The 27110-nt window shown below is 36.8% G+C and overlaps 1 protein-coding gene across 3 annotated transcripts in view; it reads right to left on the bottom strand.

Moving 5' to 3' along the window:
• The window catches only part of LOC127834140 (glycerophosphoinositol inositolphosphodiesterase GDPD2-like), a 35081-nt gene that overhangs the window by 6243 nt on the left and 1728 nt on the right, over positions 1 to 27110 (bottom strand). The window contains exons 2-12 of one of the 3 annotated variants that reach the window (XM_052359774.1): positions 25756 to 26216; positions 20098 to 20201; positions 19421 to 19514; positions 13504 to 13662; positions 11227 to 11320; positions 9328 to 9473; positions 7596 to 7681; positions 6259 to 6409; positions 5357 to 5578; positions 1789 to 1952; positions 286 to 433 (exon numbers count right to left, since the gene is read on the bottom strand). In XM_052359774.1, the coding sequence (XP_052215734.1) occupies positions 286 to 433; positions 1789 to 1952; positions 5357 to 5578; positions 6259 to 6409; positions 7596 to 7681; positions 9328 to 9473; positions 11227 to 11320; positions 13504 to 13662; positions 19421 to 19514; positions 20098 to 20201; positions 25756 to 25884 (1497 nt within the window). In that variant the 5' untranslated portion in view covers positions 25885 to 26216. Of the gene's footprint in view, positions 1 to 285; positions 434 to 1788; positions 1953 to 5356; positions 5579 to 6258; positions 6410 to 7595; positions 7682 to 9327; positions 9474 to 11226; positions 11321 to 13503; positions 13663 to 19420; positions 19515 to 20097; positions 20202 to 25755; positions 26566 to 27110 lie in introns of those variants that run through there. The other 2 variants (XM_052359773.1, XM_052359772.1) reach the window with 2 other exon arrangements.

The raw sequence follows: 27110 nt of genomic DNA on the forward strand, positions 1-27110 counted from the left end.
CTTTGAGTCTTGTACTGGGAAAACTGGGCTTAATGAATGCAGGTAAGTGTAGTCCAAAATTAGCCTGTGAAGTCTGCACAGGCTTATCAGGAATTACACTTTCTGGTATTTATGGTATTTTTTGTTTAAACTAAGTCTCTGCTTGGCAAAAAGCCAGTTTAAGGAGAAAGTGTTGTCCCTGATTAGCCTGTGCAGGCTTCACAGGCTAATCTGGGATGACACTTTATGCACATCCATTAAACCCATTTATCCCCGACCGGAACTCATTTATTCAGAAATATTCACCATGTGCCAAATGGGTGAAGCCTGCTTGCTGAGCATGTTGCAGTAGTTGGTATGTACAAAGTCCACCCCTAAACACCAATAGTAGGAGTAGAGCCAGCCTGAATCCACTATGTACACAAACTGCTTCAGTCCAGCACTCTTGTAATCTCTGTGGAGAAAAATGGAGTTTAAAATAATGATACATGCTCTTGGAAAATGGGGCTTTATGCATATGGGTAAAGAGTTGTCCCAGATTAGCCTGTGCAGTTTGCACAGGCTAATCATGGACAACACTTTCTGCTTTGATAATATTTTTTGTTAAAATGCATTCTCTTTTTAGCTAAATGCCAGTTTACTTGGAAAGTGTTGTCCCTGATTAGCCTGTATGCAGTGCACAGGCTAATTTAGGATAACACTTAAGGCACATGTGTTAAGCCCCATTTCCCCTGAGTATGGCTCAAATTCATGATGACCTAGAAGTCAGGCAATACCATGGAAATTACCACAATATTTAACAACACCTGTATACTTTTTGAATTTTTAGATAATATTGTCCACCTACTTTACAAAAAAAATAAGTAAATGTTAATAATTGAATTATTTCAGGCTTTTTGTTGGATTTTTCCATATCATAAGTTTAAATGATCATGTTCTGTTCACATGATACCAATAACAGCTAGATTCCATTCTCTTGTGAATTAACTACTTTAATGAAACAAGAGCACCGCATAACGGGTGCCACGCCGGGCTGCGGGTGCAGTTTTGAATAAATGAAAGCTTGTCAGAATTTATTTAATTATTTTTGAGGTCACACTGACCTTGACCATTGACCTAGTGACCCAAAAAAGGGTGTGGCATGTAGAACTCATCAAGGTTCAGCTTCGTATGAAGTTTCAAAGTTGTAGGTTGAAGCACTTTGATTTTGGAGCCAATGTTCAAAACCTTGACAAAATGTAAAGGTTTTATCACGACGCGGACGACACGACATGACGAGCTGGCTATGACAATAACTCGGGATTCTCGGAAAACAGCCAAGCTAAAACTGCCGTATGACTGTATGTACATTTACATCAATACCAAAAATAAAAACAAGATGTGTTTGTGAAACACTATGTCCCCCCACTCAAAATGTGTAGCTCCATGAGATACACATGCATGCCAAATATCAAGTTGCTATCTTCAAAGTGCAAAAGTTATGGCCAATGTTAAAGTTTAAGCGATTTTGACCCATATATTTGACCTTTGACCTTGAAGGATGACCTTGACCTTTCACCACTCAAAATGTGCAGCTCCATGAGATACACATGCATGCCAAATATCAAGTTGCTATCTTCAATATTGCAAAAAGTTATGGCCAATGTTTAAGTTTGACGCAAATAAACCAACAAACAAACCAACAGACAGGGCAAAAACAATATGTCCCCCATAATAAAACATACAACACCTTTTCAAAAAATTGAAAACCAAATTTTCCCTTAAGGTTCTTCAAAGTAAGACATCCAAGCAAAAAGGCAGAAAACTTACCTAAAATATTCCTTATCAAAATCCACATGCTCAAGGTTTACGGCAGAGAAGTTGTTTTTCTTGAGAGTTTGAGAATTCATTCCTTTCGTGCCAGCCACTCGCTGATATGCCGAGGGTATTGTGATGTTCTCAAAGCGGGTAGAGGTACCTGCTGTCCAGAATATCTGTGAGAGGAATGAGCAAGGTATAGATATTGCATTGGAGTGTCATTCTGGGGAAAAGGGGCTTAATACATGTGCATAAAGTGTCATCCCAGATTAGCCTGTGCAGTACGAACAGGCTTATCAGGGACAACACTTTCAGCTTTTATGACATTTTTTGTTTAAATGAATTCTCTTCTTAGCAAAAATCCCATTAAGGCGGTGTCGTCCCTGATTAGCCTGTGCCAATTGCACAGGCTAATCTGAGACGACACTTTACGCACATGCATTAAACCCCCTTTTTCACAGAGCACGGCCCAATTGCATAAAGTGTTGTCCCTGATTAGCATGTAAAGACTACACAGGCTTATCTGGGATGACACTTTAGGCAAATGACTTAACCCTTTACCACTCAGATATGTATTTTGACGCATTTTTAGTCACTTAGAAAAGAAAATTTAATTAACAAGATATGTGTTTGTCAGAAACACAATGCCCAATACTGCGCCGGTTTGATTCATTTTTTTTTACCTTTGATCTTGAAGGATGACCTTGACCTTTCACCACTCAAAATGTGCAGCTCCATGAGATACACATGCATGCCAAATATCAAGTTGCTATGTGAAGGGAAATAGAAATTATGAGCATTTTTCGAAACCTAAACGCGAAACCTAAACGCAAAGTGTGACGGAAGGACAGACGGACGGACGGTCCGATCACTATATGCCCTCCTTCAGGGGCATAAAAACCTTTCTTACTAGATAAAAGTTTTAAAGGCTTTATTTCCAACCCTTAGATACTGATGAGCAGCAAACAGCATAAAACCTGAACATGCTGCGACATACTTGCAGGCTGTTCTGTTTTTATTCTTTTTGCGCATAGCCATTTTCTCTTTGCTTCTTATTGGAGAAAGGGTTAAACCACACATTTGAGTATTGACTGAATGTTGAAGTTTTATTAAATACTTTTTAATTATCAATATATTTTTTGAAAATGTTGTTATAATGTAAATATGTTGCAAAACACCTGAGCCTTATTCTGGGTAAACTGGGCTTCATACACGTTCATTAAGTGACATCCCAGATAAGCCTGTGCAGTCCACACAGGCTAATCCAGGATGACAATTTCAGCCTAGACTTCAGACAAATTTCCTTTAAAGCCAGAGTGATGTCCCTGATTAGCCTCTGCAGACTTCACAGGCTAATCTGGGAGGAAACTTCACACTTATGCATTAAGCCCAGTTTTACTAGAGTGCGACTCATTGAGTTAGACCACCCCTCAGGCATTTGTTCTGCTATAAACACCCCTCAGGCATTTGTTCTGCTATAAACACCCCTCAGGCATTTGTTCTGCTATAAACACCCCTCAGGCATTTGTTCTGCTATAAACACCCCTCAGGCATTTGTTCTGCTATAAACACCCCTCAGGCATTTGTTCTGCTATAAACACCCCTCAGGCATTTGTTCTGCTATAAACACCCCTAAGGCATTTGTTCTGCTATAAACACCCCTCAGGCATTTGTTCTGCAATAAACACCCCTCAGGCATTTGTTCTGCTATAAACACCCCTCAGGCATTTGTTCTGCTATAAACACCCCTCAGGCATTTGTTCTGCTATAAACACCCCTCAGGCATTTGTTCTGCTATAAACACCCCTAAGGCATTTGTTCTGCTATAAACACCCCTAAGGCATTTGTTCTGCTATAAACACCCCTCAGGCATTTGTTCTGCTATAAACACCCCTCAGGCATTTGTTCTGCTATAAACACCCCTAAGGCATTTGTTCTGCTATAAACACCCCTAAGGCATTTGTTCTGCTATAAACACCCCTAAGGCATTTGTTCTGCTATAAACACCCCTAAGGCATTTGTTCTGCTATAAACACCCCTCAGGAATTTGTTCTGCTATAAACACCCCTCAGGCATTTGTTCTGCTATAAACACCCCTCAGGCATTTGTTCTGCTATAAACACCCCTCAGGCATTTGTTCTGCTATAAACACCCCTCAGGCATTTGTTCTGCTATAAACACCCCTAAGGCATTTGTTCTGCTATAAACACCCATAAGGCATTTGTTCTGCTATAAACACCCATAAGGCATTTGTTCTGCTATAAACACCCCTAAGGCATTTGTTCTGCTATAAACACCCCTCAGGCATTTGTTCTGCTATAAACACCCCTTAGGCATTTGTTCTGCTATAATCACCCCTAAGGCATTTGTTCTGCTATAAACACCCCTAAGGCATTTGTTCTGCTATAAACACCCCTAAGGCATTTGTTCTGCTATTAACACCCCTAAGGCATTTGTTCTGCTATAAACACCCCTCAGGCATTTGTTCTGCTATAAACACCCCTCAGGCATTTGCTCTGCTATAAACACCCCTAAGGCATCTGTTCTGCTATAAACACCCCTCAGGCATTTGTTCTGCTATAAACACCCCTAAGGCATTTGTTCTGCTATAAACACCCCTCAGGCATTTGTTCTGCTATAAACACCCCTCAGGCATTTGTTCTGCTATAAACACCCCTAAGGCATTTGTTCTGCTATAAACACCCCTCAGGCATTTGTTCTGCTATAAACACCCCTCAGGCATTTGTTCTGCTATAAACACCCCTCAGGCATTTGTTCTGCTATAAACACCCCTAAGGCATTTGTTCTGCTATAAACACCCCTAAGGCATTTGTTCTGCTATAAACACCCCTCGGGCATTTGTTCTGCTATAAACACCCCTAAGGCATTTGTTCTGCTATAAACACCCCTAAGGCATTTGTTCTGCTATAAACACCCCTCAGGCATTTGTTCTGCTATAAACACCCCTCAGGCATTTGTTCTGCTATAAACACCCCTAAGGCATTTGTTCTGCTATAAAGCTGTTTTAAAAGTGCCTAACTCTCTGAACAAATCTTTCAAATGACACAGTTTTCACCTTAAACTGATTGTACCTAAAGATTTTTTATTCCCTTGTTATGAAAATTTATCTACAAAAAGTAAAAGCAATTGCACGCTTGTTTTTTAAGAACAACCATAATAATGTCTTCTGTACAACATCCCATTTCACTCAAAATATGAATTAACACCCATTTAGAGTTTTGATTAACCCATTTATGCCTAGTGGACTCTCCCATCATTCTAAATTGGATCAATTTATTTCCAAAATTAGGGATGTCTAGTATATTTATTTCTATATTTAGAATATTTCTTACAGAAATTCCTTTAAGCAAACAGCGCAGACCTTGATAAGACGCTGCATCATGCGGCATCTTATCAGGGTCTACGCTGTTTGCCCAGGCCTTTTACGCTAGGCATAAATGGGTTTTAAAAAAAATTGTGAATTAATATTTTTATGTCCAGGTACAAGTACATACCAACTGAATAAACTGCATTTTGTACAAGAACTCCTAAAAAGTTGAAAAGAAGTTGTATGATGGACCTTTGATTTGTTGACTGAGGACATATAGATGACATCATTGATGATCGTCAGGGTGTCATTGTAGTACGGGTGACTGACGGGGGGCAGGTACACGTCAAACATGACTGCCAGATCAAGGTACAGGGCCAGGTGTAACACCTCCAGGAATGTTGGTACGGTCTGATTCACAAACTCAGCCTGCACTACTCCTCCAGATCCTGCCAGCGTCCTGTCTGGACCGTACTGGAAATAGGTTCATGTTGGTGGGTCAAGCAATTCACTGAGTTTAATCATAATAAAGTCACAAATGAGCCATTTAGGTTATTAATAAGGTTTTACTAAGGTTTGACCTAGTGACCTCCTGGAAGATTTCACCCCATCTGACTCAACTTATAACTTGTCCTAGATATTGCAAAGTTTAAAATTCTAACAAAGTTTCATTAAAACTGAATCCTAAAATTGGCTTCTGGAGTGGTAATAAATTGTATTTCTAAGATCTGATCCAGTGACCTAGTTGTTCACCCAAATTTACCCAAATTAGAACTTGACCTAGATCAAGTCAATACTAACATGGCATAGTAACATTGAAATTGAACCCAAACTCTGGCCCCTTGAGTAAAATTAGATAAAAGTTGAAGAGGTGGGATGCCAGATAAACTTTAATCACAATAGCTCACTTATTAATATTGTTTGATTCAAGAGATTGTAACTTAGCCTAAAAATTAAAATTAGAGTTAACCATTATTAAACAACCATGTAGCACCTTCCCCGGAGTTAAATCACAGTACCATTATATAAGATCATTGAACTGCTCAGTTAACCTTTGCTATAAAGTGGCACCAGGAATAAACAATCTGAACAACACTTACAGGCATGCTTCCATTCACAATATACCAGGGTTTTTACCTAATTTTCTGCCTCACCTTAAGGAACCATTTTCCTGCACTCAGACTCTGTAGCTGTGTGATGTTGAAGAAGTCAGCATGCAGGCTGGCCAGGTCAGGGTACACCTCCTCTACGTTTGTAGTCCTCCGCAGGTGGTCATCATGCAGGACATATGGCACTCCATCCACACTGAGCAAACATTTGTTTAAGTTTAACTCTTTACCACTCAGATACGCACTTTAACGCATTTATAGTCCCTTATAAAATCATATTAAATTTATTACCTTTCTTACTAGATAAAATTTGTAAAGGCTTTTATTCCCAAAATTTGATACTGATGAGGAGCAAACAGCATAAAACCTGAACAGCCTGCGAGTTACTCAAAGGCTGTTCTGGTTTTATGGTGGTTGCATATAGCTATTATCACTTTGCTTCTGAGTGGAAAAGGGTTAATTTTATACCTATTCACTTTTGCCCCATGGTATCAAAAGCCAAAGTTGTCAAACTTGTTTTATTTTCTTCCACTGCATTAAAGGTGGAAGTCTTATTGCGTCACAAATAAGTTACATGAGCAATTGGCGCTTTGGTTGAGATCTTGAGAACGATCCCACATTTGATTTACTTTATATTAAAAATATGACTTTGTATTGAAGTTCTTTATTTATGTTGTTCTCATTACTTTAGATTTGTTCAAGCATTCATCTTCACTAGTACTCACAAAATGGTGATCATCAATTTACAGTTATTTGGACACAATAAGAACTATGATATTACATAGACTTTCTTTTTTACTAAAACCTGTTTCATACTGATCTAACAGTAATTGGTTGAAATACATGTTATACCTAAATGGATTCTTAAAATAAATAATAATTGTACTTGTGTACAGTGTATACATGTTGAATACAGAAGAACAGTTTCAATGGGAAGCCCAGGGGCTTATCATGTCCAGAATGACACTTAGAGGCTCTGTCGATCTGTATTTAATGCTGATGATTTTATCCGGGTTCTGGGGAAATGGGTCTTAATGCAGTTGAGCAAAGTGGCTACAACATTAGCCTGTACAGTCTGCACAATGAGGGACTACACTTTCCATCTAAACTGGATTTTCGCTAAGAAAAGACTGCCTTTGAACGAAAAAAAACATACAACAGGAAATTGTGGTCCCTAATTAGCCTGTGCGAACAGAACAGGCTAAACTTGGAAAACACTCATGGTACATGCATTAATCCCTGTGTTCCCAGAGCAGGCTAATAACTTATTGCTATTTCTTAAATATGCTTCAATATAAATTTCCATTGATATTCCAGCATAAATTGTACACTCCATTAATTTTCAAAGAAACTGAATATTTTAATATATTTTTTTATCTCACCATATTCGGACATCGACTTCAATCCCAAAAACATCATCATAGCGGGAAGCTTCCTTAATGGCTAGGAGAGTGTTCTCTGGAGTTATCTGTAAGTACAAGTACAGTTATCATCAATTGAGTCGCGTTCTGAGAAAACGGGGCATAATACATGTGCGTAAAGAGTCGTCCCAGATTAGCCTGTCTGCACAGGCTAATCAGGGACGACACTTTCCGCCTAAACTTGATTTTCGGTAAGGCGGGCCTTACTTGAAACTAAAAATACCATAAAAGAAGAAAGTGTCGTCTCTGATTAGCCTGTGCAGACTGCACAGGCTAATCTGGGACAACACTTTAGGCCCATGCATTAAGCCCAGTTTTCTCAAAACGTGGCTCAATTTATCAGCTTAAACTTACAAAGGTTCCAATATCTGTTATGCAGGGCTCAACAAGAAAGAACAGAAGTCTGAATGTTGTGAACAATTATACAATTCATGCTATTACATTATCAATTCTTATTAAAGAAAATAAAGTTTCTTTCCCTGAAAACTATGTTCTTTGATACATTCAGGGCTTTAGATAACAAGCGTATTTTCGTTATTACGCAATTAAAACAAGACTATTGCCAAGCAGTATATGTCCCCTATGGGCTAGACCATTGTCAGAAATATTTCTTTTTTATATATTTTTGTTGCCATAGCAACCAGAATTGTTGACGTAGGAAGAAAATTAAATGACGTGCATAACGTCCATATTGTCATGTATCCATGTTTTAAGTTCATGAACAAATATTAAGAACTTTCAAAGTTATCGCAGAATCCAGAAAAGTGTGCAGGATCCACCATTTTCAGCAGTAGTTTTAGTCTATTTGTTGCCATAGCAACCATAATGCTTGATATAGGAACAAAATGAAATGACATGCATAATCTCCATATTGCCATCTGTCCATGTTTCAAGTTTCATGAAAGATTATGAAGAACTTTTAAAGTTATTGCAGGATCCAGAAAAGATGGACTCACGGACACAAAGAGCGCAAACCATAAGTCCCCTCCAGTGAAACCGGTAGGGGACAATAACCAAAAACGTAATTAAATTCAAAATAAAGCATACAAAAACGCGAATAAAAATTTAATAACGTAATTCCCGTAAAAAACCTTGTGTCACTAAACGCAATTCTTACGAACCCCGGGCGTATTTTTTAGATTGGTTATTTTCCGTACAAAAATGTACCGGATAGTTTATATGCCGTCCCATGAAGAAAAGAAAGCAGTCTTTCCAGCGGTTATCAATTTTTGGGGTATTAATGTAATTATTCGTAGACCCGTCCGATTTCTACTTTCATTTTCGAGGTATTCAACTCAAAATGACCCGAAAACGGGGTGCATTGCTTTGAACAGCCATAACTTCATCAATTGTGCAGCCATTTTCACGAATTCGGTCTTATTTAACGCAAAAAATCAATGAATTTTTATTAGAAATTCAGTAACTGTTTGTTGTTATGAACAGGTACCTTTTTAAATTCCACATACAATGACAGACAGACGGACAGACCAGACAGACAGACAGACAGACAGACAGACAGACAGACAGACAGACAGACAGACAGACAGACAGACCAGACAGACAGACAAACCGACCGACCGACCAAATGACCGAATGACAGACAGAATGACAGGCAAAAAACAATATACCAATTGATCATTCGATCCAGAGCATAAAAATAATAACAAATGTGAGCCCAAAATTAATGTCTTACAGCAGATGCTCCCCTGTGAGCAAACAGCCTTGGCTTGGTTGGTAACTTCTCCGCAGCTATCACACAGGGGGAGTTGATGAAAAGGGGACTGACGTACAAGCCCAACAACAGAAAGGCATATACTATCAGGCTGAACACTTTCAATTCTGAAATGCACACACATACAAGATACAAAATTTCCTTCAGTTAATTCAGCCAAATCGATTCAACAACAAACTATATTGTACAGAATTTACCTGTATACTATGTGATACATGCAAATGCTGTATGCTCCAATTAACCCTTTAACACTCAGAGGCAAAGTGAACATGGCTATATGCGAAGAGCATAAAAACCAGAACAGCCTGCGATAACTCGCAGTCTGTTCAGGTTTTATGCTGTTTGCTGCTCATCAGAATCTAAGGATTGGATATGAAGCATTTAAAACTTGAATCTCGAAAGATACTGGTAGGTCTTAATAAAATTTAACTTTCTTAGGGACTACAAGCGCGTCAAAATACGTATTTAACTGGTAAAGGGTTTAATGTCACAATAGAGGTTCAGTATGGTTCGCTGCATCTGTATGCCCAAGCTTGTCTGGACTGTAATTTACATATACAATATTAACCCTTTACCACTTAGATATACGTATTTTGATGCATTTGTAGTGTCTCAGAAAGTAACATTTAATTAAATACCTTTCTTACAAAATTCAGGTTTCAAAGGCTTTATTTCCAACTCTTAGATACTGATGAGCAGCAAACAGCATAAAACCTCAACAGACAGCGAGATACTTGCAGGCTGTTCTGCTTTAATGCTGGTTGCAAAAGCAATTCTCACTTTGCTTCTTATGGGGGAGGGTTAAATTTTAAAATAAGCCACCACAAATGTTCACCACATGGAGTCTGTGTAATGCGTGTAAGACTCGGTTCCTTGATCAAAGGTCATACTATGTATGCTCCATAGTATACTCTGGCTTTGTTTAGCACATGTTTATTTGACAGTTATTTTAGGCAAACTTTGCACTCATCTGTTTCAAAGCCTAAAAATGACGAACTTAATCTTCATCCATTTCTATACAACTATTCTCTATCTACTTCCAATTCAAGTCAGGTATATAAAGCAATTATCAGAACAGTTGAACAAAGCAAACAGCGTTAACTCTTTCCCACATAAGAAGCAAAGTGAAAATTGGCATGTGCAAACAGCATAAACCAGAACAGCCTGCGAGTAATTCGCAGTCTGTTCAGGTTTTATGTTGTTTGCTGCTCACCAGTATTTAAGGTTTGGAAATGAATAGTTTAAAACTTGAATCTAGTAAGAAAGGTTTTAGATTAAATATAACTTTCTAAGGGACTACAAATGCGTCAAAATACGTATATAAGTGGTACAGTGTTAAACAGACATGAGAACAGGATGACAATATATAAAGATTGAACGCCATGGAAAGTATGGTGCTATGCATAAAAGCATCTCAGATCCTTGATTTGAAGTCTTAACCACAATAAATGCACTTCATACCTACACGTTTAATTTTATTTTAAAATTGTTCCATTTAGTTTCACTTTTCTAGACTCACCCTTTTTGAATTCTACACAATCAAAGCACTTAATGTGACTTTATGACGAAAAAATATTGTGCAAAGGGCCTTCTGTCTAGAACATTCTTAACTCAATATTCTGACTCAACTATAAGATATTTCACAATATTTGAGATGAAATGCTTATCTTGGTGTTCACTGATGTGATTTGAGTTTTGAGTCTAAGTCAACCCTAAATTTGAGCAATAATATTTTAATACTATTTTAGCTGAGATTTCAGATTGTTTAAGAGCTGACACTGCCTTAAAGGAAACTCATATCTCAATCTCTAAGTTGAGCAAAAAATTGAGAAAATGCATGATACTGGGCCAAGTTCATACCTAATCTTACGATGCTGAACCACTCGTGAGCAATCAACCATGAGGACACCGTCATAAGACATACAGCACCAATCTGAAGGAATGGCCCGAAGATCTGAAACAAAACAAAATGTACCACAACATAATATGTGGACAGATCAATGCACAACAACATACATAATTGGACCGATAAATGCATCCCAACATACCTAATGACAAATATAAATGCATCCCAGCATACCTAATGGCAAAGATAAATGCATCCCCACATACCTAATGGCAAAGATAAATGCACCCCAACATACCTAATGACAAAGATAAATGCATCCCAACATACCTAATGGCAAAGATAAATGCATCCCAACATACCTAATGGCAAAGATAAATGCACCCCAACATACCTAATGACAAAGATAAATGCATCCCAACATACCTAATGGCAAAGATAAATGCATCCCAACATACCTAATGACAAAGATAAATGCACCCCAACATACCTAATGACAAAGATAAATGCATCCCAACATACCTAATGGCAAAGATAAATGCATCCCAACATACCTAATGACAAAGATAAATGCATCCCAACATACACACTTGTAAAGATAAATGCATCCCAACATACACACTTGTAAAGATAAATGAATCCCAACATACATACTTGTACTGATAAATGCATCCCAACATAAATACTTGTACTGATAAATGCATCCCAACATACATACTTGTAAAGATAAATGCATCCCAACATACACACTTGTAAAGATAAATGCATTCCAACATACACACTTGTAAAGATAAATGCATCCCAACATACACACTTGTAAAGATAAATGCATCCCAACATACACACTTGTAAAGATAAATGCATCCCAACATACACACTTGTAAAGATAAATGCATCCCAACATACACAATTGTAAAGATAAATGCATCCCAACATACATACTTGTACGGATAAATGCATCCCAACATACACACTTGTAAAGATAAATGCATCCCAACATACACACTTGTAAAGATAAATGCATCCCAACATACACACTTGTAAAGATAAATGCATCCCAACATACATACTTGTACTGATAAATGCATCCCAACATAAATACTTGTACTGATAAATGCATCCCAACATATATACTTGTAAAGATAAATGCATCCCAACATACACACTTGTAAAGATAAATGCATTTCAACATACACACTTGTAAAGATAAATGCATCCCAACATACACACTTGTAAAGATAAATGCATCCCAACATACACACTTGTAAAAATAAATGCATCCCAACATACACACTTGTAAAGATAAATGCATCCCAACATACACACTTGTAAAGATAAATGCATCCCAACATACATACTTGTACTGATAAATGCATCCCAACATACACACTTGTAAAGATAAATACATCCCAACATACACACTTGTAAAGATAAATGCATCCCAACATACACACTTGTAAAGATAAATGCATTTCAACATACACACTTGTAAAGATAAATGCATCCCAACATACACACTTGTAAAGATAAATGCATCCCAACATACACACTTGTAAAGATAAATGCATCCCAACATACATACTTGTACTGATAAATGCATCCCAACATACACACTTGTAAAGATAAATGCATCCCAATATACACACTTGTAAAGATAAATGCATCCCAACATACACACTTGTAAAGATAAATGCATCCCAACATACATACGTGTAAAGTTAAATGCATCACAACATACACACTTGTAAAGATAAATGCATCCCATCATACACACTGGTAAAGATAAATGCATCCCAACATACACACTTGTAAAGATAAATGCATCCCAACATACACACTTCTACAGATAAATGCATCACGACATAAACACTTGCAAGATAAATTCATCACAACATACATACTTGGACCGATAAATGCATCACAGCATAAATACACATACTTGCAAAGTTCAATGCATCAGAACATAAATACTTCCAAGATAAATGCATCACAACATACATACTTCCAAAGATATAGAGAATAGTATGTTAGTGTGATTGTGTACTTGAACTTATCTGCAGAGTTGAAGAAAGATTCACAGGATGAGGCTTTCTGAGTTTATATATAAATATTTGCTTAACTTAATTTGACCTTTAACCAGAATTGAAAGGCTAAAAAGTAGTCCAATATGTAGATAAAGTAGCAGGATAAAGCGGAGTACGCATAAAAAGCTCAAGTTTATCAGACACCCAGAGTTTTCCTTCTATAAAGTCCTTTAGCTGTAAGATAAGTATGCATCACAGCAAACATACTTGCAAAGATAGATATATCACAGCGTACTCCTCCCTCCATATCTGCAGGGTAGCCACAGTGAGGGCAACACACGCGCAGAACATCACAAATACGAGGGCTCCATGACATGGTTGCAGGTATAGCTGATGGCCCTGTACCACATGGCATATGCTCAGCAGCTGAAACAGGGCATAAGGTAGTCTATTTGAGCCTCGTTCTGGGAAAACTGGGCTTAAACTTTAAAGCATGTGCGTAAAGTGTCCCTCCAGATTAGCCTGTGCAGTCCCCACAGGCTAATCAGGGAGGAAACTTTTCGCTTTAACTGGAGTTTTGTTTAAAAAGAAACTTCCTTTAAACAAAAAATTCCATAGAGCGGAAAAGTGTCCTCCTAGATTCCCCTGTGCAGACTGCACAGAATAATCTACAAACACGTTTTATCAAAGATGTCTGATCAATGATGAAGTTCCAGTCTCCACAAGCCGTAGGCTGCACATATTATACATCGAGAATGAACCTTTACACGTGACCATGAAATTTCTGCCATGCAAACAGACTTAAAAGGAAAAACGCTCAAATACCTTGCAGCCATGTTTTTTAAACAAACCACAATTATTTTCATAGTGCAGATATACACACAAACAAAATATTTTGAAAAAATAAGATGAGTGGGTAAAAAAAACAACTAGAGAGTTCAAATGGTTATATGATAGCCACACAAGGAAAACTACCACTTCTTATTGCGGCCTTATTTTTCTATGAACAGGAACCATATCTCATAATCTGAGAAATTATTAAAACAAATGTTCAAAGCATGTTTAACTTAGATTGCACAAACAAATTTGACTTATAACTTGTTAAAAAGCTTTTTTTTATTTGAACTACTAACCTTATTTTTTAGTCAGCATGACTCAGATAAAAACTAATCTGTAATAACATTCTGGACAAATATTCTCACTAAGTTTTAAGATGAATGGGCAATAAATGTGGCCTCTGGAGCTTTCCCAAGCAATTGTAAGTTTTATTTATTTGACCTATTGACCTAGGTTGTTAAAACAACTTGACACAGTTTTGATATCAGCCCATACAAATGTTCTACTTGACACAGTTTTGATATCAGCCCATTCAAATGTTCTACTTGACACAGTTTTGATATCAGCCCATACAAATGTTCTGGACAGTTTTGATATCAGCCCATACAAATGTTCTGGACAGTTTTGATATCAGCCCATACAAATGTTCTACTTGACACAGTTTTGATATCAGCCCATACAAATGTTCTACTTGACACAGTTTTGATATCAGCCCATACAAATGTTCTACTTGACACAGTTTTGATATCAGCCCATACAAATGTTCTACTTGACACAGTTTTGATATCAGCCCATACAAATGTTCTACTTGACACAGTTTTGATATCAGCCCATACAAATGTTCTACTTGACACAGTTTTGATATCAGCCCATACAAATGTTCTACTTGACACAGTTTTGATATCAGCCCATACAAATGTTCTACTTGACACAGTTTTGATATCAGCCCATACAAATGTTCTACTTGACACAGTTTTGATATCAGCCCATACAAATGTTCTACTTGACACAGTTTTGATATCAGCCCATACAAATGTTCTACTTGACACAGTTTTGATATCAGCCCATACAAATGTTCTGCTTGACACAGTTTTGATATCAGCCCATACAAATGTTCTGCTTGACACAGTTTTGATATCAGCCCATACAAATGTTCTACTTGACACAGTTTTGATATCAGCCCATACAAATGTTCTACTTGACACAGTTTTGATATCAGCCCATACAAATGTTCTACTTGACACAGTTTTGATATCAGCCCATACAAATGTTCTACTTGACACAGTTTTGATATCAGCCCATACAAATGTTCTACTTGACACAGTTTTGATATCAGCCCATACAAATGTTCTACTTGACACAGTTTTGATATCAACCCATACAAATGTTCTACTTGACACAGTTTTGATATCAGCCCATACAAATGTTCTACTTGACACAGTTTTGATATCAGCCCATACAAATGTTCTACTTGACACAGTTTTGATATCAGCCCATACAAATGTTCTACTTGACACAGTTTTGATATCAGCCCATACAAATGTTCTACTTGACACAGTTTTGATATCAGCCCATACAAATGTTCTACTTGACACAGTTTTGATATCAGCCCATACAAATGTTCTACTTGACACAGTTTTGATATCAGCCCATACAAATGTTCTACTTGACACAGTTTTGATATAAGCCCATACAAATGTTCTACTTGACACAGTTTTGATATCAGCCCATACAAATGTTCTACTTGACACAGTTTTGATATCAGCCCATACAAATGTTCTACTTGACACAGTTTTGATATCAGCCCATACAAATGTTCTACTTGACACAGTTTTGATATCAGCCCATACAAATGTTCTACTTGACACAGTTTTGATATCAGCCCATACAAATGTTCTACTTGACACAGTTTTGATATCAGCCCATACAAATGTTCTACTTGACACAGTTTTGATATCAGCCCATACAAATGTTCTACTTGACACAGTTTTGATATCAGCCCATACAAATGTTCTACTTGACACAGTTTTGATATCAGCCCATACAAATGTTCTACTTGACACAGTTTTGATATCAGCCCATACAAATGTTCTACTTGACACAGTTTTGATATCAGCCCATACAAATGTTCTACTTGACACAGTTTTGATATCAACCCATACAAATGTTCTACTTGACACAGTTTTGATATCAGCCCATACAAATGTTCTACTTGACACAGTTTTGATATCAGCCCATACAAATGTTCTACTTGACACAGTTTTGATATCAGCCCATACAAATGTTCTACTTGACACAGTTTTGATATCAGCCCATACAAATGTTCTACTTGACACAGTTTTGATATCAGCCCATACAAATGTTCTACTTGACACAGTTTTGATATCAGCCCATACAAATGTTCTACTTGACACAGTTTTGATATCAGCCCATACAAATGTTCTACTTGACACAGTTTTGATATCAGCCCATACAAATGTTCTACTTGACACAGTTTTGATATCAGCCCATACAAATGTTCTACTTGACACAGTTTTGATATCAGCCCATACAATGTTCTACTTGACACAGTTTTGATATCAGCCCATACAAATGTTCTACTTGACACAGTTTTGATATCAGCCCATACAAATGTTCTACTTGACACAGTTTTGATATCAGCCCATACAAATGTTCTACTTGACACAGTTTTGATATCAGCCCATACAAATGTTCTACTTGACACAGTTTTGATATCAGCCCATACAAATGTTCTACTTGACACAGTTTTGATATCAGCCCATACAAATGTTCTACTTGACACAGTTTTGATATCAGCCCATACAAATGTTCTGAACAAGTCTGATTACCATTGGGCAATACATGTCGATTATTGACTTTAAAAAAAAGTTTTATTCTTCTTTTGACCTCAGGTGACACAGTTAGGAACTTGGCAGAAATATTCTTATAACAAATGTTTCACAATGTTTTTTTAATATTGGGCAATAAATGCGTATAGAGCAGCCTTTTCTTTTAACTTGACTTAGTGACTGAGTTTGCTTAACCCAAAATGACCCAGCTTCAAAATGCGCCAAGATATCATTTGGTCAAATTCTCTGAATAAGTTTCATGAAGATTGGGCAATAAAGTGTTTTACTAGATTATACCATCTTCGTTTTTTTTTACCCGAACTGACCCTGTTTCAAACTGGGTTAAGATATCATTAGGACAAATGTTCAGACAAAGTTCCATAAAGATTTGGCAATAAATGCAGCCTCTAGAGAGTTCACATTGCTAATGTTGATTGAGCATGAACGACCAAGAGAGATGGACAAAAAACAATTATAACAGTTTACCATCAGCATGTTGTGCTCAAGTGAGCAAAAACTGTGACATATGGAGTGTTAACAAGGTTTCACTATAGCCACAAAATGAATGTTGTCATACATGTATCAACTGATTGCCATGTTTTCCAACATACCAGAAACATTTCCTAACTGAATGACCATTCAAGTCTATGTAAATCATTGCACCCCTGAGGAAGGGCAAGATGTGAACACAGTGGCATGATTTGAACAAACTTAGTGGAGAATCACTGTACAATATTTCATGCAAATTACTAAACCTCTGGACATTGGTTCATAGATTTTTCATAGAAGTTTTCACTAAATACATATAACAAATACAGCAAGGGCTGTTTGTAAAACATGCATGCCCCCCATATGGGCTGTCCGTTGTAGTGGCAGCCATTGTGTGAATACGATTTTTGTCACTGTGACCTTGACCTTTGACCTAGTGACCTGAAAATCAATAGGGGTCATCTGAGGGTCACGATCAATGTACCTATGAAGTGTCATGATCCTAGGCAAAAGCGTTCTTGAGTTATCATTCGAAAATCATTTTACTATTTCAGGTCACCATGACCTTGACCTTTGACCTTGTGACCTCAAAATCAATAGGGGTCATTTGCAAGTCATGATCAATCTACCTATGAAGTTTCATGATCCTAGGCGTATGCGTTCTTGAGTTATCATCCGAAAACCATTTTACTATTTCGGGTCACTGTGACCTTGACCTTTGTCCTAGTGACCTCAAAATCAATAGGGGTCATCTTCAAGTCATGATCAATCTACCCATGAAGTTTCATGATCCTAGGCGTATGCGTTCTTGAGTTATCATCCGGAAACCATTTTACTATTTCGGGTCACCGTGACCTTGACTTTTGACCTAGTGACCTCTAAATCAATAGGGGTCATCGGCAAGTCATGATCAATCTACCCATGAAGTTTCATGATCCTAGGCGTATGAATTCTTGAGTTATCATTCAATTACCATTTTACTATTTCAGGTCACCGTGACCTTGACCTTTGACCTAGTGACCTCAAAATCAATAGGGGTCATCTGCGAGTCATGATCAATGTACCTATGAAGTTTCATGATCCTAGGCCCAAGCGTTCTTGAGTTATCGTCTGACAACCACCTGGTGGACGGACAGACCGACAGACCGACATGAGCAAAGCAATATACCCCCTCTTCTTCGAAGGGGGGCATAATTAAAACCTATGGTGGGACCAATTTTGTGCCCAGGGGCATGATTGAAACGTGAAGTAGAGGACCAAATATGATGTCACACTCAAAATATTTAAAACCAGACCCTTGTAGTTTCAGAATTTTTCTTTTAAGTTTCCACTATTAAACTCATTTTTAAGCTCTTGTGATCGGAATAGTTTGATTCAATTTGAAAGATGCTCAGGCAAGGATCATTTCCTTTTAAGTTCCTTGAAAATCTGATAATCTTTTTAGGAGGAGATACTGTTTGATTGAACAGTTTACTTACGACAGATAACTAATGTGTCGCGTTCTGGGAAAACTGGGCATAATGCATGTGCGTAAAGTGTCGTCCCAGATTAGCCTGTGCAGTCCAAACAGGCTAATCAGGGACGACACTTTCCGCTTTCATGACATTTTTCGTTTAAATGAAGTCTCTTCTTATCAAAAATCCAATTTAGGCGGAAAGTGTCGTCCCTGATTAGCCTGTGCAAACTGCACAGGCTAATCTGGGACGACACTTTACGCACATGCATTATGCCCAATTTTCTCAGAACACAACTCTAATGATGCATGAGGGACAAAAGGCAATCCCAAATAGTCACCCACCAGCATGTTGCGCACAGGTGAGCTTAAAAAAACAACAGCAAAGACCAAATCAGAAATAATCAATCTTAAATAAATGGCCTTGTCATTGTAACATACCATAAGAAGAAGGGCATAGGCAAACAACAAGGAAACTATGGCTTGTTACAGCATGAATCAGTCGATGTAACATAACTGTGGCTTGTAACAGAATAAATTAGTCTATGTAACATACCATAAGAAGCATGGCATAGGCAAACAACGTAGAAACTATGGCTTGTAACAGCATAAACCAGTCTATGTAAGACCCTGTAGAGTCTCTCATAAATCTGAAATGAATTAATATCAATCAAAAAATTGTAATCATAAAATACTGAATATTTTCTGGTAAGTTAGATCATTAACTTTAATTTTAATGTTTATCATTAAATTAACTTAAGCATTCCCCAGATTCTCAATTTATATAAGGGTCTGAAGTTTCTATTTAAAATGATAAACTTGTACAATACAGGAGTGTGATTTCAGACCCACCTCATGGGAGGAAAATGCCCCAACCCCCCTTACAGGATTCAACTAAAATCTTCATTTGTATATAGATCAAGCAAAGTTAGTTAAGTATTTGTAAAATTTGTTTTTCATTGAAAGGGAGGAAATCCACTGAAAGGTGGAAAAATCACACCCCTGCAAAACTAGTTACCTATAAAATATTCAGCAAGTAAATTTAATATTTTTGTAACAAAAGAGATTTTTGTTAAACTTATCTGTCAACTACATTGACTTTCCTTTGATTAAGTTGCTAAAATATTGTCAAAACAGATATTGTATGCTGTATATTTTAGTCCACATCAAACATGGACAAAGCAAAAAGCCGGTCACTTGATTTTAGTTTAATTTCTCGGCTACCATGCTTACATATTAAAGTTTATTTTGTCAGTCTTCATCACAAAGGTGAAGTAGAACCAGCCTGTTACAAATGTGGCGGTCAGGAAAAGGAACATAAACAGCACAATGTCCACCTGAAAAAATAACAATAATACCATAAGAATTAAAGAGGTATATTGATGGCTTATATGTAATTATCTTTAAAAATGAAAGATATTCATTTATAAAATACCTTTGTTTCAGGCATAGATCGAATTTGTATAGATGATTACTAAAATGTCTTTCCTTTTAAATTAAACATTGTCCCAATGACACTTTTGCAGGTGCATGAAAATCTATGGTACTGGTAAAATCGTTTTTATTGAGTTAATGTAAAATACATAAAGTACGGGTATGCATGCACAGTATTGACAGGGGTCTAGCTAGGCTCAAAATTTAGGGAGAAGTCACTTCTCCCTAAAGCAAAAATAGGGAGAAGTGGTAACATCTTTTGGAGAAATGGTACATTTGCATCATAGATCTTAGTTTTACGCATATTTTGCTTCAAAAGATAGATAATCAGGGCTCAGCCTAGGTTCAAATTTGAGGGAGAAGTGAGTTCTCCTTCAGCTAAAATTAGGGACAAGTGAGGCAACTAAAAGATAAAATGGTTTCTGTTCAGGTTCAATCAATTCTTCACTAGTGACTTATTTTATACCCCTCATTACACCATTCCAATTATCATTAATCAGAAACAACTCTCATTTCGCACTTTTGGGGACAACATTTACAAATACAAACACACACACTTAAGTGTTAATGTTGTGTTATTGATGTATTAAACTGAGTTTAATTATTATATTTAACACTAAAGCCACATGCTATTTATGTAATAACTGGTAAGCCTCATTGCTGCTGAAATAATTTCTATAATAGAGACTGAAATTGATGGTGGATTTCAAAAGGCTGCATTTCATTTATAATAAGACATGTGTATAAAACCTACATTTTTCTTTTTTGTCATTGATTGTAAATGATGATGGTACTTTTAACATATTTCTTTCCTGTACAGGTGTATCAATTAAAACTTTAATTGTAACACAACCAGAAATGTACAGAATCTTTTACTTCCTTGTAAAATTTAAGCAATTGAACATTAAATGAAATTTATATTTTGTTACAATTATTTGCTTTAAATTAAAAATTCATTTAAGATCTCATTTTACAGCAGAGATAACAAATAAGACCTGTAAACGAGCCCCATATGTATTGCCAATGCTAGGTTACCTCTTTCCATTTGATCATTCTTGAGTATTGTTTTAATGGGCCAATTAACTTTGCTGAATCATAGTTATTGGTAGCCAGCAGAAAGCAATAAATCAAGACATCATCTATTAACAATTTCAAGAAGTGTAATAGCTCCAGATTGTTCTTTTGAATGTTCAACTTTGCATGACCTGTTAATGGGGCAACTTATGGCTGAGAATCCTCATGTGTCCATTTTCCACATCAAATTGATTTTAATCAGTCAATGTCTGGCACAAAGTAAATCATTAAAAGGAGGAGAAGTCACTTCGCCTTCATGAAATTAATGCGCGAAGTGCAGATTAATTGAGAGAAGAAATCGCCCACTTCGCCCACTCGTGAGACCCCTGATTGATAAAGGTATTGTTGTGTTTGGAAAGTCCTATTGAAGTGTGCACAATGTGTATGCCCATGTTTGAATCCCACTTGTTAACACACCAATAACAGTACCAATGTATGCCCATGTAGGCCATGTCTGAATCCCACTAGTTAACACACTTATAAACAGTACATGTACCAATTTATGCCCAGGTTTAAATACCACTTGTTAACACACCAATAAACAGTTCCAATGTATGCCCAGGTTTGAATGCCACTTGTTAACACACCAATAAACAATACCAATGCATGTCCAGGTTTGAATCCCACTGGTTAACACACCAATAAACAGTACATACTAATGTATGCCCAGGTTTGAATCCCACTTGTTAACACACCAATAAACAATACCAATGTATGCCCAGGTTTGAATCCCACTTGTTAACACACCAATAAACAGTACATACCAATGCATGCCCATGTTTGAATCCCACATGTTAACACACCAATAAACAGTACCAATGTATGCCCATGTTTGAATCCCACTTGTTAACACACCAATAAACAGTACCAATGTATGCCCAGGTTTGAATCCCACTTGTTAACACACCAATAAGCAGTACCAATGCATGCCCAGGTTTGAATCCCACTTGTTAACACACCAATAAACAGTACATACTAATGTATGCCCAGGTTTGAATCCCACATGTTAACACACCAATAAACAGTACCAATGTATGCCCAGGTTTGAATCCCACATGTTAACACACCAATAAACAGTACTAATGTATGCCCAGGTTTGAATTCCACTTGTTAACACACCAATAAGCAGTACCAATGCATGCCCAGGTTTGAATCCCACTTGTTAACACACCAATAAACAATACCAATGTATGCCCAGGTTTGAATCCCACTTGTTAACACACCAATAAACAATACCAATGTATGCCCAGGTTTGAATCCCACTTGTTAACACACCAATAAACAATACCAATGTATGCCCAGGTTTGAATCCCACTTGTTAACACACCAATAAACAGTACCAATGTATGCCCAGGTTTGAATCCCACATGTTAACACACCAATAAACAGTACCAATGTATGCCCATGTTTGAATCCCACTTGTTAACACACCAATAAACAGTACCAATGTATGCCCAGGTTTGAATCCCACTTGTTAACACACTAATAAACAGTACATACTAATGTATGCCCAGGTTTGAATCCCACATGTTAACACACCAATAAACAGTACCAATGTATGCCCAGGTTTGAATCCCACATGTTAACACACCAATAAACAGTACTAATGTATGCCCAGGTTTGAATCCCACTTGTTAACACACCAATAAACAGTACCAATGCATGCCCAGGTTTGAATCCCACTTGTTAACACACCAATAAACAGTACATACTAATGTATGCCCAGGTTTGAATCCCACTTGTTAACACACCAATAAACAATACCAATGTATGCCCAGGTTTGAATTCCACTTGTTAACACACCAATAAACAGTACCAATGCATGCCCAGGTTTGAATCCCACTTGTTAACACACCAATAAACAGTACATACTAATGTATGCCCAGGTTCGAATCCCACTTGTTAACACACCAATATACAGTGCCAATGTATGCCAAGCCCACGATTTGAATCCCACTTGTTAACACACCAATAAACAGTACCAATGTATGCCCAGGTTTGAATCTCTCTTGTTAACACACCAATAAACAGTACCAATGTATCCACAGGTTTGACTCCCACTTGTTTACACACTAATAAACAGTACCAATGTATGCCCAGGTTTGAATCCCACTTGTTAACACACCAATTAACAGTACCAATGCATGCCCAGGTTTGAATCCCACTTGTTAACACACCAATAAACAGTACATACTAATGTATGCCCAGGTTTGAATCCCACTTGTTAACACACCAATAAACAGTAACAATGTATGCCCAGGTTTGAATCCCACTTGTTTACACACCAATAAACAGTACTAATGTATGCCCAGGTTTGAATCCCACTTGCTAACACACCAATAAACAGTACCAATGTATGCCCAGGTTTGAATCCCACTTGTTAACACACCAATAAACAGTACCGAGCATAACTGTGTTTTTTACAGAAATACAAATACAAGATTTCATAGTACACTTGATGCATTAAACATTGTTTCAACCATATAATTTTACATAATGTATTTGTGTAACTATCAAAACACACAGAAACATGCTATACTACATTTCAACACTGTCTGTAATTCAATAGTTGCTTATGTAAATTTGTGTTGAAAAAATAGCTACAAGAAATTTTTCAATTAACAAGACAAAATTGCTCAACCTAACTAAGGAAAGCAACCTTATTTCATTTGTTAACAAGTGCACCACCTAGCGGGTGCAGACCGCTCATCTATTTTTCTTTTAAAAGGTGAAGGGACCTCTCTCAATACTTCAATCAAAAAGGGGGAGGGTGGGAGTGGAGAGGGGTGTATAGTGTGGGGGTGTGGTCATTGATTACATTATCTTTCAAAAATAAGAAAACAATGGAAAAACAAAAATGGGGGAGGGATTCTGGGGTGGGGCATTGGGGATGGTTTTGATGGAGTCTACAGTGGTATGTCAGGTAAGTGTTGTTTTGTCAAAGTATGAATCAAATCTGATCATAAATAAAGAAGTTATGGCAATTTTAGCAAAATTTAATACTTTGACCTTGAGAGTCGATGTCATTCAAAGGTCAAGGTCAAATTCAACTTGCCAGGTACAGTACCCTCATAATAGTAAGAAAGTATTTGAAGTTTGAAAGCAATATAGCCTTGATACTTCAGAAGTAAAGTGGATATAAACACAAAATTTAACCAAATATTCAAAGTTACTAAGTAAAAAAAGGGCCATAATTCTGTCAAAATGCCAGTCAGAGTTTCATGACTTTGCGTGCATAGTCCCCTTATGATAGTTAGCAAGTGTTGCAAGTATGAAAACAATAGCTTTGATACTTTAGGAATAAAATGGACCTAAACACAAAACTTAACCAAATTTTCAATATTCTAAGTATAAAAGGGTCCGTAATTCTGTAAAATGCCAGTCATAATTACATGACTTTGCGTGCATAATCCCCTTATGATAGTTAGTAAGTGCTGCAAGTATAAAAGCAATAGCTTTGAAAAATGAACCTAAACACAAAACTTAACAAAATTTTCAATTTTCTAAGTATAAAAGGGGCCATAATTCTGTGAAAATGCCAGTCAGAGTTACATAAGTTTGCTTGCACAGTCCTCTTATGATAGTTAGTAAATGTTTCAAGTAGTGAAGTATGAAAGCAATAGCTTTGATACTTTAGGAATAAAGTTGACCTAAACACAAAACGTAACCAAATTTTCAATTTTTTTTGTATAAAAAGGGCACATTATACTGTCAAAATGCCAGCCAGAGTTATCTAACTTTGCCTGCCCAGTCCCCTCATGATAGTAAGTAAGTGCGCCATGTTTAAATGCAATAGCTTTGATACTTTATGAGAAAAGTGGACCTAAACACAAAACTTAAACGCCGACGCTCAGGTGATGACAATACATGTAGCTCATATATTTTTTTTTGTAAATAGATGAGCTAAAAATGACCATCACAAACGTAAAACCTGGGCCAACATTCACAAATTTTGTAAGTTGAATATTAACACTATACTTAGGACATAATTTCAGAACGTATATCACCTTAACAGAATCAATTTAAAACATTTTTTAAATGTAAAAATTGTGAAAAAGACAGAGACTTATAATTTGAAGTTTATAAGAAAGGTAATTAAATACTGGAACCAATAATCTTTCCATATGAGCCTTGCTCTGAAAAAATAGGGCTTATGACATGTGTGTACATTGTCATCCCAGATTAGCCTGTGCAGTCATCACAAGTTTATTGGGGATGCCTTTACTGCATTTATGTTGCAAAGAGAGGTCCTTTAAACAAAAAATTTTGTAAAAGTGCTGCGGACTGCACAGGCTGATCTTGGACGACAATATATGTACATGCAATACGCGCTGTTTTCCCTTAGCCCTGCTCAGTTGCTTTCACAGGCCTAGTGACCCTTACCTTCCTGGATCCTTTTCTAGATTGCATGTATCTGTGCCAGCGACATCCCAGCAGTCCAGTCATTAAGACCAAGACATAGTTGTGGTGGTAATGTTGTAACGGCGTACCGGAGATTGACAACCGCGCCATGATATTTCAACTGGCAATATTATGGCACTGTGTACAAACTAGCTTGAGCTCTTGTCTAAAATTGTGGACCCTACATCACAGTGTCTTAGGTCTGTTTATACTTTGCAAATGCTATTTTTATAATTGTTTGACTCAGGTTGTAAGCTTAATTTCATTTGTATGTTTGTTAACACTGTCTTCTATGTATGAATCACTTAAATGTGCAAGAGCTGATTGCAGCATAAATGAGGCATAATATGTTTACTGGTAAAACTAACGTATTTAGGACGCAGATATTGAAAATGTCAGGCTTCAAGGCATTGTTCACAGTGTCTGAAATCTCCAACTCAGAACTTATTTACATATCAACTTTCAATGCCGGTTTTGATTCCATGGGTTCTCATTTCATACAGTTCTAAATATCACAACCATTTTAAAGCTGTCGTTGTTCATTTTGTTGCTTCTTAAGTACACAGAATTCTACAAGAAATTACTTGTATATGAGTCGTGCAGTCTACACAGGCTATAGTAAGGAACGACACTTTCCGCCTAAACTAGATTTTTGCTAAGAAGAGACTTTCAAATGCAAAATATCATAAAAGCGGACAGTGTCGTCCCTGATTAGCCTGTGCGAACTGCATAATATAATCTTGGACGACACTTTACGCATATGCATTAAACCCCTTTTTCATAGAGCACAGCTCAAATAATTATTCGCAGTTACAAGATTGCACTTAACTCTTTGCAATTGCAATAATCTGTTTTAAGGCATTGTACAAATGTTTATAAAGAATAAATGTTTATAAAGAATAAATTTCATCAAAAATGTTCTTTTTTTAAAATATATTTTAAAATACTTGCTGACATAACACACAAAGCAAATATACATGTAACAGTAGCAATTCAAATCAGAAACTTAATTAAAGCAACATATGCCATGTCATAATGTATTTTACACATGTATTTGAAAGAACATATTTAAAAGAAATACAAGCAGTTCCATGTTGTAAACACTTCGGAATTATTATCAAATTTATCAACTACACTTAAGATGTCTGTTTTGATGGGTGATAATGCTTTTTACTGTAAAATAGTCAATGCTTATCAATTGAGCCGTGTTCTTAGAAAACTGGGCAAATGCATGTGTGTAAAGTGTCATCCCCGATTAGCCTGTGCAGTCCGCACAGGCTAATCAGGGTCGATTAGCACTTTCCTCTTTAATGGTATTTTTAGTTTCAAGGAAGACC

This window comes from Dreissena polymorpha, chromosome 6 (assembly GCF_020536995.1).
Source record: "Dreissena polymorpha isolate Duluth1 chromosome 6, UMN_Dpol_1.0, whole genome shotgun sequence".
Classification (NCBI taxonomy): Eukaryota; Metazoa; Mollusca; class Bivalvia; order Myida; family Dreissenidae; genus Dreissena; species Dreissena polymorpha.